Raw genomic sequence first — 14387 nt, 5'->3', positions numbered from 1 at the left:
CACTCTCACTATTTCCCCCACCCCACCCCACCCCCTCGCAGAAAATCACATATAACTTTTCACTACCCAAAAACTTATCTACAGATAGCCTTGTGTAAACTGAAAGCCTTATAGATAACATAAACCATTGAACACGTTTTGTTTGTTATATGCATTATATACTGTATTCTTATAATAAAGAGTAAATAAAATATTAAGAAAATCATAAGAGAAAATACACTTAGAATACTATATTATTCACTGAAAAAAAAAACCCACGTATAAGAGGACCCACGCACTTCAAATCCGTGTTGTTCAAGGATCAACTGTACTCTTCAAAAAAGTGTTGTCTCATAACTCAACCTTAGCCAATAAACTTAGAAGCCACCCAGACACATTTGCATTTTACAGAGAGATTTTAAGGTTAAAAACCTTTCAAAAGTCAAATAAAGGAGCAATCCAGGAATGATGTTATTTTAAGGGAAGGAGCCCTGCTCAGCGTTCTCTCCAATCACACCTTGTAGGCTGCTGCTGCCAGTTTTATGTCTTTATGATCACCTACCTCTGCTTTTAAGCAGCAGTTAAGCTAACAAAGGTAAATAAAAAGGACCAGGCTCTGAAAAGTGAGCTTATAGAAAAGTGGCAGGGGAGTGTATATGTAGGCAAATACAATTTAACAAATCTAGAGGGAAATAATTAAAATAGGCTTAACCTGAATTGTGGACTCTGCCAAGAAGATGCTAGAGCAGTAAACTCTTCTGAGCAAAGAAATCAACAGAAATATTAGGCATGACAAATAAGACTATGGAACAAAGTAGAAAATGTTATCTTAACCTTGTATAAAACTGACACCTTTGCTAATTAAAATACCGTATCTGTTTTTTTCTGTTTTAATAAAAAAGTATAATGGAACTTTAATTTCCTTCTGAAAGGTAGCTAAATTGATCTAGAAAGTAGAATAGATAGATATGAAAGTTGCCTAGGCAAGTGTTAGATATTTTACATATTTAGTCCTCATAAAATGAGATAGGTATTATCAGCATTTTGCAGTGGTGTATAAGTCAGGAATGCTTTCTTCTGCAAATAATAGAATAGTCCAACTAACAGGCTTAAACATGGAGTTTTTTGTTACTTTAAAGAAGTGTTGGGGTACGTGGTTGTTGACATTTGTTCGGTGCATTTTTCCCATGGTTGCAAGAGCTTCAGAAATCATATCCAAATCAATAAAGAAGGGGATTAACCAACATCAATTGTTCCTTTTATCAAGTAAAAAAGAGTTTTCCTAGAAGCAAATCCCCTTCCAAAAGATTTTCACTTATGTGTCATTCACCAGAACTATGTCACATAGCCACCCCTAGTTGTATAATGGAGGCTGAGAAAGTAACTACAGTATATGGATTTTCCAGGCTCTACAATAGAGGTGGTCAAGGTGAAAGGTCAATTCATAGGGTCTGCCATAACTCACCGCTTAACCTTCTTAGTACCCACGTACACCTTTCTTCCCATACAGGCATTTTACATTGACTACATTCATCAGACCCCTAAGAAGGCAGCCCTAACGTCTTGGGCACCTACTGCATCCAACTAGTCTAGACTCTCTATCTCCTGTATCAGTCAGTCATTCACTCTTAATGGTTTGGCAGTTGATAACTAAAAGGAAATTGTTTGCTCCCCTCCCTCCCCCAATATCCAATATTACAGTGATGATGATAGAATGAAATAATTACAGTAAAAACTCTAATTGAGAAAAAGAGAGAATGGGAAATACACAGAAGACAACTAGTCCGCAACACATACCAAATCCTGCTGGGCTGGAATAATAATGACACCAAGTTCCATCAGTGGAGCAAGTTCCTTGCACAACCAATCAGACAGAGCAGCGCCTGACTCTTCTCTGGAAGGACCTCCATTGTCCATTGCCTCCCAGCTGCTGGTGAACCTCTTTGGAAGATGTTCTTATCCCCAGGCCATCCAATGTGAGCATTGGAGAAAATGACTCTTCTGGGGGAAATGCACACCCTTCACAATCCACTCCCTGTTGGTGCAAACACAGGATCCAGGGCATGATAAAGGTTGAAGAATTATGAGTTTTCTAGGCAGGCTTGAGATTTTGGGGGGCAAGTGACAAATATAGTTTCCCCCAGAATTTAGCAGGCTTCAAGTGTTTTTTTTTTCTTTTGATAAACTGTGTGTATGAGTGACCACAGACACACACCTGTTTAAACAAAAAACCAGTATTTCCAAAAAATCACTAACAATATACTTTAAAAGTCTTAATTACAGGTCTTTAATTAGTTCAACTCTCTGATTTGTAAGTTTTGTCTATTGAAATATCACAGTCCAAATTGCCATTTACCTTGTTAGTGTCATATCATTTTTCTAGTTATGATTGAAGAGATGTTGTAACCAAGACTGTTTGAAATTAAAAGAGAAAAGTAAATATATTCCAATAAAGAATATCTGATCCCCTTGCTTTTAAATTATTTAAATTATTTCATTAGTACATTTAGTAACCTTACATTTTAAATTATTTAAATTATTTCATTAGTACATTTAGTCATCTTACATTTTAAAATTGACAAAAGTTAAAAATAGTCCTTTTTCATTTTTCCTTTTTTGTTTTTTTTCCCTGCTTTATAGTTTTAGCTTTAAGTAAAGAACAAGGACTACCTTCAAAAGTTATTTTATAAAAAGATCAAGTTTTGTTATAATTTCTAGCACAACAAAAATGTCAATGTATCAAAAAAAAATTCTAAGCTCCTTGACATGGCCTTATTTACTGGATTACCATTAATACAATAGAAGAGCCAGACTAATAAAAGAATTTGGAAAATTCTTTCGAGAAATGAGATATTATCTATTGGATAAAAAAACACTTCTGACAAGAAACTATTTTATTTACTTTCTTGAATTCCTCCTAAGTATCTCTAAACTCTCTATCTTACTAATTACACAAAATTGATTAGTATAAAGTCATTTGTTTTACCTTAACTATTTTGAAAGGAATAAAATAGCCATCATTCTATAAACATCTACTTTCTTACACAGGGAATTTTGTGTAGTTATAATTAAAGTTTATTTACTTAATAAATTTTATTTTTTATATATTTAGGAAAGCTGAACTGTATTGCAAAAGTCGATACTGAACTTGATATAATTATTTGTGCAATTTATAGACATTTATTCCACAAATGTTACCAAATGCCTATGCTGGATAAACATTATTGCTAGGTGCTCAGGGTTCAGGAAGACAAATGAAAAAAACAAAAAAAAATCAATAGTGATAAGTATTATAAAGAGAAAGAGAGTGAAAGGGATAAGGTATTCTACAGATCAGGTAAGTATCTCTGATAACATAAGTGACTTGAGCAGAATCCTGAAGGAAATAAGAGAGTGACAGACACTGAGAAAGAGAGCTGCAGGCAGAGAGATGAGCGAATGCAAAGGTCCCAAGGAAGAAGTGTATTTTGCTTGTTCTAAGCAAAGAGATTACTGTGGTTGGAATGGTGTGAGCAAAGGAGAAAATAAAAGTAGGAGATAAGGTAACAGAAAAAGCAGGGCCCAGATCATACAGTGCCTTATGGATCCAGTGGAAAGATGACATGAGCCACATATGTAGTTTTAAATTTTCTAGTAGCCATCTTTTAAAAAATAAAAAGAAAAGTGAAATTAATTATAATAATATTTTCTTTGACCCAATATATCTAAAATATTATCACTTCAACATGTGATCAATATAACAAAATATTAATGAAGTATTTTACATTTTTTTCTTTCTTACCAAGTCTTAGAATCTAGTGTGTATTTTATACTCACAGCACATCTAAAGGCTAGTGGCTAACATTGGTGCAACTATAGACAATTGTAAAGCCTGTGAAAAGTTTTGGTTTTTGTTTTATTTATCAAATATATGCAAAAATAAAGAGAACAGTATAATAAACTTAATGTTGCAAGGACCTGGTTTCAACAATTAGCAATACATGTCCAGTCTCATTCCATCTATACCTCCATCCACTTTCTCTAAACCTGGATTATTCTGAAGAAATATCCTGGAGAGTTTTGAACAAGGGAATGATTTTTATCAGCTCACTCTGACTGTCAAGTGGAGAGTAGCTTACAAAGGAGAAGCATAGATGGAAACAGGAAGACCTGTTATGTGGTGATTACAATAATAATCCAGGTGATCTTACCGCACCTTAGTTAGAGCTGACGGCAGTGGAAATGGTGAGAAATGGAAGATTGATTGGATCTTTGATATATTTCAAAGGTAGAAGCTGACAAAATATATTAATGTATTGGTTATAGGATGTGAGAGAGAAGAATCAGGGATGACTTCAAGATATTTTGCCTGGCAACATGACAGAGTTGCCATTTACTGAAATAGGGGAAATCAAGAGTTCATTTTTGGATATTAAGTTTAAACCACCTATTAGACATTCAATTACAGATAGCAAATAAAAAGTTGGATATCTAGATCTGCAATTCATGGAAGAAGTCCAGGCAGAACATATAAATTTGAGAGTAATCATAAAATAGGTGGTATTTAAAACCATGGGACAAAATGCGTTCACTTGGAAGTGAATCTGTATAGAGGAGAAGTCTTAGCACACCCCAAAGTTTACAGCAGGAAGAAAAGGAGGAACCAGGAAAGGAGACTGAACAGAAGCCCCAAGTGAGCCAGAAAAATGAATGAATGAATGAATGAAACACAAGAAAATGTAATGTCCCAGAAGACGAGTAAGAGAAGTATTTCAAGAAGGAAATAGTAAGCAAAACACAAAACTAAATTAAAAAAAAAATTAAAACCAATGCAGAAAATTTGAAAACGAACTGAAACAAACGAACACAATGGTGTATCGGTTTGTTGACAAAACACACAAAGAAAAGAATTATTCCAATTGACTTTAGAACAAAATATTTTGACTATGTAGTTCTTAGTGGGATACACTCTTAGGACAAAAAAAAAAAAAAAAGCAAACAAATCTTAAATTATTTACTTTCATGTAGTAGCCTTTTTGTTAATAGTAACAAATGTATTATTATTTTAAAACTAATATATATATTTTTTTAACATAACACAACTAAGAAACTATGTTAAAGCAGTTAAGGATGAAATGTTCAGCATAAAAAAGATCCATTAAAAAAAATCATATGATTTTAAATTGTCATTGTAAATATCAGTATAAATTTGTAATTCTTAAAAGTTATTTTCTAGCTCTGTACACTGAAAAGACCAAGAAGCGACGATAATCCAGGAATGAGAATCCCATATTGTTGTTTAAAACACCATTTTACACTAAGAGGACTCAGGGTTTTTTGAATAAACAGCCAATTCCAGCATATGTACCCATTGAATTTGGAACATCTTATTGTACCAGAAAACAAGGAAGCTATCAAAAGCTAATCTTGCCATATCAAAGAATATAAAAACCTCCAAAGTTCCCCCTTTGTGCCCAAAATAGGATGATTTGAATATCAACCAACTGCTACTGACAGAAACACATTCAATATGTAAAGCCATGGGTTTTTAGTGATATTCAAAAGAAGAAAAAGAAAAGAGACATTCTGTGGACATCATGGAGGTTGCTAGGTAACCAACATATTACTCTCAAATTGAATAATTAAAAGGAAATAATTAAAGATCTTTCCTGCCTTTCTGGTTTGAATAGCATTTCAGGGTAACCAATAATCTTAATGGATGTAGGAAAGTTCTATATAGAAGAATTCTAGCTAATAAATGTAGAAGAGATGATCAAATTAGAAAACCACTATCTTGCAACCCCTAATTATTTCAAGATGAATCAGGTAATAGTCATCAAGAGATACTAAGATCATTAATTGAAATATTGTTGGGAAACTTTGCAATGAAGGAATCAGGCTGTCACTACCTGAACAATTTAAGCATTACTAAAAGTGAGACAATCTGACACTATGTGGCTCTTGAGGTAATGAAATAATATGAAGTCTATGACATCACCTATAGTGTATTCTTGTCAAAAATTTGAAATAGAATTTAAGTCTTTAGATCTAACTTCTAGACTACAGGGAATACAGAGATGCAGAAGCAAATTAAACACCATAAGGATGCAATTGAGACATTCTTCAAGACTACTGACCCAGTTTCTTCAAGAAATAGAGTAAGGGAGGGGAAAATGGAGCACTCTTCCAGATGAAAATAGATCTTAGAGGCAGTAAGAACTAAATTCAAGATGTGGACCTTGTTTGGATTCCGATTTGAAAAAATAAATGTAAAAAGATACTTTTAAAGACAGTTGGGGAAATTTTAATAGTTTGCATTAAAACAAGAAATGATTATTTCATTCTGTTAGATGTAAAAATGGCTTTGTGGTTATATAAGAAAATTTTTTTTTTGTCTTTTTAAGTCATAATGAAGCAGTTAGGATAAAATATCATGCCATTTAAGATCTGCTTTTAAAAACTCCAGCAAAAAAGGTAGAAACAGCTCTAGTTTATCAAGGTGCCCCCCTTTACATCAGCATAGATAAGGGCCACTTGTTCTTCAATGGCCATAGGAGAATACTGTCCTTGCTTCAGCAACTCAGATGTACATCACAACTCAAAAGTTGTTGAGTGGCAGGCAGCATGAAGGTCAGAACCCAACTGGGCAAAAGCGTCAACCTCAGAATAAGGAGCCAATTCCAGCTTCATGGTAACTGTGACCTGCTTCATGGCCTTGGTTTGGGCAGCAGATCTGACACAGAACAGAAACAAACCCAGAGAGATTGGAAGAACGATCCTAGAGACTTTCAGGCCAACTTACCTATGGGTCTGGCAACCAACTGGACCATTTCCATCAATGACATTACCAAGGGCACCTACTACATGACCCAACAGCTTCTCAGCAACTAGAATATCTATAATGACTCCTGCCCTCTTCGCAGTATCTTCTTCCTTAAGTAATCATTTCTAAACACCACACCAACATTGTCAGGTTCCGAGTTCAGAGACATACCCTCTAAGACTGAGAAACTCTACCATTTATTATGTTTGAACAGTCCTCAGCTCATGTACTCAAGCAACATCATCATCAATACTTGAGACACACCCAGACTCTTCAAAGTCAGTAGAAGTAGTAGCTCCAGGAATATGCTCCTCAAAAATAGGACACATCAGCATTACCAGTCTTCTGAATACATTTATTAGAGGCATGGAAGTTCCTTGTAGCAAAGAAGGATGATCCTGGGGCATTTTTGGAAACTGGCCCAGCCTGCCAAGGGTGAATATAGGTCATGGCCCAAGGCCATCTGCACAGATGGCTTCTTTGCAGCTCTCCTTGGATAGCTCCTCTGCAGCTGCAGCCTCTGGACTGACTCCCAAGCAAAATTAATTTTAAAAAATTACACTAGTATTTTGAGATAATATATAAGCATTATGAGATAATTACATTAGTATCCAACAAAATATACTTTTAAGAAAAAATCCTTATTATGGATAAAGAAAGTCACAACATAAGGATAAAAAGAATAATTCACTAAAAGGATAAAACAATTTTTATATAATTTTTTAACGTGTATTAAAAAATTTTCAAATATACAAATATAGAAAAAAATGGTACAATGAACTCCTGTAAATCCACTACCTAGATTCAACAATTATTGTTAACATTTTGTCATATTAGCTTTATTGATTTATCAATCTACATTTTATTTTTTATTATTGTGCTAAGCTGTTTCAAATTGTCACACATTATGACATTTCATGCCAAAATACTTTACACATCTAAAAAAAAGAAATAAGGACATACTCCTACTAAATGCAATGCTATTAATACCCCAACAATATAAAAATAGCTCCTTAATTTCATCTTATACTCACTCTATATTTAAATTTATCTATGTCCTCAAAATTTTATTTATAGCTTACTTTTTCATAACAAGATTCAATCAAGGATAATTGATTATATTTGGATGGTATAGCTCTTAAATTTCTTTTCATCTATAGCTACTCCCCCATTTTTAGGAATTACCATTTCTAGGAATCTACCCCAAAAGTAACCCTAGCAAAAAATTTTTTAATTAACTTTTTATTGAGGTGTAATTGATATACATTAATTTCAGGTATACAACATAATTTGATATTTGTACATATTGTGAAATGACCACCACAATAAGTCTAGTTAACATCCATCATTATACCTAGTTTCAGAATTTTTTATGTGTGTAATGTGAACTTTTATGATTTGTTCTTAGCAACTTTCAAATATGCAATGCAGTATTATTAACTATAGTCACCATGCTATACGTTACATCTCCATCCCCATGACTTATTTCATAACTGAACGTTTGTACCTTTGACTTTTTTCATGCATTTCACCTACCCTCCAACCCTGACCTCTGACAACCACCGGTCTTGTTCTCTGTATCTATGAGCTTGGTTTGATTTTGGTTTTTGTTTGTTTGTTTTCTGGTTGTTTGTCTGTTTGTTAGATTCCACATAGAAGACCGTAACCAGCAAAAAAATTTTAAAAGCACATATGTATAAAGTTTTTCCCTTCAGCACTGATACATCAAAAAGAGTGGAAACAACCCAAAAGTGCATTAATAGGGGACTGGTTGCATAAAGCCATACTGTGAAGTCCTATGTAGCAGTCAAAAAATGAGAAAGTTCTCTTATACTGCTATGAAGTGATCTCCAAAATATATTGTTAAATGTATAAATCATGTCACAATGTGTGTAGAATGCTACTTTTTATCTAAGAAATAATCAAAGAGCAAAACAAAAAGGATTAAAAATGAAAGGCAACATCATTACAAATCATACAGTAGTTATTAAAAAGACAATAAGAAACCACCAACAACGTTATGTCAATAAACTTAAAAATGTGAATGAACAAGAAAAATTTGAAGAAAATTAACTTAGCAAAACTAACACAAAAATAAAATCTAAATAGCCCTACACCTCTTAAAGAAAATGAACCCATAATTAAAGACCTTCCCCAAAAGAAGTTTCTAGGCCATATCACTTCCCTATCAATTTCTTCTGAATTAACAAGGAAATACTAGCAATATCGCACATGGTCTTATAGAGAATACTTCCCAGTTTTATGACATCAGAATAAACTCAAGAAGGACTTACAAAGAAGGAAAATTATAGATCATTTTTCTCATAAAACTCATAAACTTATTCATTTAAAAATTCCCAAAACAAAATAGTAGCAAATTGAATCCAATAACATATAAAAAGAATAATACATTATAATCTTGAATGCAAGGTTAGTTTAATATTTGAAAATCAATCAACGCGATTCACCACATTAACAGAATAAAGAAAACCATGCAAACTGACAGGAATATGGAACTGAAATTAAAAACCCATTCTAACCAAGTACCCGAGAGTTTTGTAGTGAATCTACAATACAAGCAAAAAATACACAATTATTCCCAGAGAAATAGGTAGCAACTTGGTTTAGAATATTGCCAGAGAACGACTCAGTCCTCTAGACTAGGCTTTCCTTTCTTTAAAATTAGCAATGAAACAAAGTTTTGGAACACCAAAAGACAGAGACTGGTCAAAGGTCATTCTTTTGGTCCCTTTATTCTTTGTCTTAAAGACAATGTTTTCATCCCTCTGCTAATAGAACTTTTTTTTTTATATTCTTTTTTCCTTTGTACACATGGGCAGTTCAGGACCCCCACTCACATGAATTTACAGGTTTGCTCACAATTTACAATTAAATTCTATGGGCACAATGGGGTGATTGTTTCAAAAGAGTGAAGTGTTATGACCTTTTTAGTACCTCTTACCTACTCCAAGCGTGAGGGGATGTGCAGACATCTACTCAAAACTCTATTACCAGTGAGAATCGGAAATGGCAGAACTACTTTGGAAAAATAAGCATGTTTCTTAATATATTCACCATATAACCCAGTAATTTCACTCTTACATATCTATCCAAAAGAAATGAAAACTTTTTTTCACACACAAAAAAAACTATGAGAATGTTCATAACAGCTTTATCCTAACAGCCAATAACTAGAAACAGCCCAGATGTTCATCAATAGAAGAATAGATATACAAACTGTATTATATTCATACAATGAAATAACACTCAGCAATAAAGTAACTATTGACATGCAATAACATAAATGAAAATCAAAAACATTATGATGAGTGAAAGCAGCCAGACATTATATACTGTATGATTCCATTTATCATATGGGCATGTAATGGACAATGCTAAAAACAAAGAGAATTTCTATGTCATTTTTTACCTCACTTCTCCATGGAGAGGATCATTCCAGTCTAATGACCAGTGCATGAACCATGTGCAGCGGGCAGAAGTCATCCCAGACAAAGAAGAAAGGTAGATACAGACCTTCCGTAATTTAATATGCTCTCAACCCAAGCTTTGAAGAAATGGCTGGAGGTTTCTAAGGCTCTGCCAGGTAGTATTTTAGAAAACTCAGAGACACTATGTGAAACAATCTCAAATCAGACATTATCAAGTCACTCTTATGACAATCTCAGGCTTCTTTAAAACATCAAATGATCCATTTGTAAAACCTAAAGCGATTACAAGGAGTAAAATAATAGACCAAGAGTGTGGTCTCGAATCTCACTTCGTCTGGCCTGTAGGAAGTGGAAAATGATAGAAGTATTTTGGCTCCAGAAAGTCTTTAACCTAAGCCTTGCAATAAAATCTTGGTACTAGATCTTATGGTGACAGAACTGCTGTAGGCGAGTTGACAGTGTCCTTAATCCCATGGTGGATACAAAAAAAAAAATGACCTTGAGGGTAGGCTAAGATTTTATTCACCCTGGAGAACATGCATTCGGTTGATCCCTATCTTCCCCTTATTCCAAGATCAAATGTGGGACACATTATCCAGGGATAAGATCAGGGGAGTAAAGGGAAATTTACTTAAGCCAAGATCAGGAGAATAGTGGGTAAGACATGGTGATCAAAAGCATACTCTGGAGACAGACCCTTCTGGGTGAGAATCTCTGCTATACAGACAATGAGATCTGTGACCAGAGCATGTTTCCAGCTTCTCTGCACCATAGTCCCTCAGATACAAAATGGAGGTAATAGAAATTACCCCACAGAAATTTGAAGATTAAATGAGATACTGAACATGAAGAGTACAGCATAGGACACGGCCCTTAGTAGATGCTCAATAACTGTTATTATCATAACAATCCTATGACATGGGGAGCATTATTAAAAACAAATTTTCCAAATCTTTCTTGCTCTAAATTCTCTCTCCTGGACAACATTCCAGTTTGAGATGGTTTAAATATACAAGGTATAGAGTTTCCTGTGGCCTTTCTTACCTGGCTGAAGTCCCCTTTCTGTGCCTTCCTGCTTTAACTGTCACTCAAGGCTTTTAGATTGAAACTCCCAGTTCAGATTTGATGAAAGAGTAAATGGGATTTTTTCCTTCCATTTCAAACTCATTAAGATGAAGAACAAGCAAAACAAACAAACAAACAAAACCCACACACATTTATCTCAAAATTGAGCATCACCTAATGTTATGTGTAAATTCCCAAAAACTGGTGGTCAAAATAGTTCCTTTCCTCAAGCCCTGATATCGTATCTACCTTATCACCCTCCCACCTAAAGACTCCTCAGAACCATAGTTTATTTCTTTGCCTAAAAAAATCAGTAGACATTACAGAAAGTGTGAGTGGGTGGATAAATTAAGCACCTGAGAAAGTTAAATGAAAAATAATGGTTTATTCAAATGAATGATGCTGCTAACCAACACTTAGAAGCGATGGGAAGTTACATTTGACCTACTAAGAACTCACCGGAGGTCCTAAACTTATTCTGGAAAGGTGTTTGAAAGATACTGGCATTGGTAAAATCTAAAAAAACTTAACGCTTAAAAAAATCTTCGTGGCTTAATTTCCTTACTTAAATACATACCCGTATGACTGATTCATTTTAAGTCAAAAGCTATAAATTGACAAATTTGAACTAATTAAGCACAATTGTGACTGCTAACCAATCCCCTCCCAGCTCTCTAACCAAATTATGAATTGGCCACTACATATTTTATTCCCAATCTTTTCCCTACTCTGCAAAATGCTTCTGGCCTGGGGTTTGTAACACAAAACAAGGTCTGAAGATGATCATCTATTTTGTATTTTTTCTGTCTCTATAGCTCTATACCAGTGGAGATATTTTACCACTTTTTCTCCCCTAAATAGGTATCAATTACTTTATTAGGTAACCCTCTAGTACCTAAATAAGGACCCCATGCAATAATGGAATGAGGACAGGCTTTAAACTTGTCCCACACCTAGATCTAAATCTTTTATCTACAATCGAAATGCCTAAAACAATTTTTAGTGCCTAAAAGTTGGGTGAAAGACATATCAACTGTGATATAGCCCCACAATGGAATAACTTTGAAAGTTATGTACTTACTGACTTGGAAAGAAGTTCATGATATGTTGTACAAAAAGAATGTATAGTATAATTTATAAAAATATAAAGACATAGATGCACAAAGTAAGAAGTGTGGAATGGTTTAGCAATGCATTTTAACCAATATATATCAGGCACCTATGATGTGCCAGACATAGTTGTATATGCCCAGGTTTTATCGGTGAACAAAATGAAGTCTTTGCCTTCATAGAGCTTAGATTCTAAGAAGCATCAGGAAAAAACATTAATATATAATTTAACATTAGGTATAACTATGAAGAAAAATAAAAAGGCATGCTACATTAGGCAAATCGTCAGATAATTTCCCTCAAGAAGTAACATTTGAGCACCTGCAGAGGAGGCACGGAACCATGAAGATATCTGAGAATGAGAACTGCAAAGAGAGTAGCAAGTTTGCAGTTGCTGCGGTAAAAACATGTTTCCTAAACTCTTGAAAGAGAAAGTCAATATTGCTGAAGAGGAACTGAGGAGGGGTGTGGTTAAGAGATGAAATTAGGAAGCCGTCAGGAGCAAATTAGGGCTTCTGAGGCCACAGCGAACACTGGATTTTAACTGGAAATGAGAAGTTAATGGAGAGTGCGGGCAGGGGAAATTAGATTCACATTTACATACTAAAATGTCAACAGCAGTTATCCCTGGTAGAAAAATTTCGGATTTTCCTTCACATTTTGCTTTTCTGTATTTATTCTCACTTTCACATTCATTTCTTTCTTTTCTCTCTCTAGCTCTCAAGCTCTCTCAAAAGATGAACCTTACCATTTTCCCAACCAAAAGTTGTTAAAATCATTCAAGGGCTCTCAAGTATTTCAAACATGGTTGCAATTAATGCCTTTATCTGTTTGTTTTTTGTCTTTTTCGTTATATCATGTCCCCTTGCCAGGTAAACACTTCTCTAAAAAAAGAAAAGAAAAAGAAAAACAATGTACCTACATTGATTGCTACTCAGCTCAAAGTGGTTAAAAACAGAACATTGTTTGCAATTAAACCAAATGTACAAGTCAGAGGTTCCCATATAAGCTATTAACATTTTAGGCTTCTGAGACATAAATGAGGTGAGGCAGGTTCTATAAATACAAAAAAAAGGGAGAATATGGTGTCCTGAAAAAGGCAGACGTGAGCCTTATAGTCTACTTAACACAGAGTCAAAATTCTGTGTTTCTTGAAAGACCAATGAGATCCGAGTTATCATTAACTTTGTGAAAAAATGTTTAAATTGCCTTTTTACCTGTATAGTGCTTAAAGCAAACTCAAAGATACTCTGAAATAAATTTGAAAGTTTATAGTACTTTTAATGACATCCGTCCTCTGTGCTAATGTCCCAATTAACCAAGATTAACTGAAGATATAAACACTAAGGCATGACTTGTAAAAACTCAACAGTAAACTTCAACTTGAAGGCACGAACCTAGGAAACCACCTCTAATCACAACCCCCAAACTTGTTCCCATCCATCCCAGGACTCAGCCTCTCCTATCCTTAACAAGGCAACCTGCCATTTTTCTCCTTTGAAAAAGTTATCTGGAGTTGATGGAACAGAACCCCAAATTATCTAACATTCCTTTTATTCATTAACTTTTTATTAAATGCACAACCACCATTAAAGAAAAAACTTATGATAGCACTTTGTAAGTACAAATAATATATTTTATTTCATCCCTGAAAACAAAAAAAAACAAAAATGTCCACATCTATTAAGACAGATTGAACAGTTATTCCAAACTTCACCTGGCAACGACATGTAATTAATTTCTTCACAAAAAGGTAGAATATAGAGAATGTCTGGAAAGCTACCTTTCATAAAACAGTACTTTTCTCATACTCATTTTAATAAAACATTATAATTATTGCTACTACATGTAGTAGCATATTATAATAATGAACAATATCCAAAACTAAATACAATATAGTCTAAATCTAGAAGCTAGCTGCACTTAAGCAGTTATTATAGAGAATAAATACTATGAAATATAGGGCACCATATGGCAATTAA

General features: G+C 34.1%; 1 protein-coding gene across 1 annotated transcript in view; it reads right to left on the bottom strand.

Moving 5' to 3' along the window:
- The window catches only part of FAM221A (family with sequence similarity 221 member A), a 21220-nt gene extending 19735 nt beyond the window's left edge, over window positions 1-1485 (bottom strand). Inside the window, exon 1 of the mRNA XM_025046812.1 lies at window positions 1445-1485. Within this exon, the coding sequence (XP_024902580.1) occupies window positions 1445-1485 (41 nt within the window). The remainder of the gene's footprint in view (window positions 1-1444) is intronic.
- Between the last annotated feature and the right edge of the window lie 12902 nt (window positions 1486-14387).

Source organism: Pteropus alecto, unplaced genomic scaffold (assembly GCF_000325575.1).
Source record: "Pteropus alecto unplaced genomic scaffold, ASM32557v1 scaffold21, whole genome shotgun sequence".
Lineage (NCBI taxonomy): Eukaryota > Metazoa > Chordata > Mammalia > Chiroptera > Pteropodidae > Pteropus > Pteropus alecto.
This window is presented reverse-complemented; position numbering and strand designations above follow the sequence as displayed.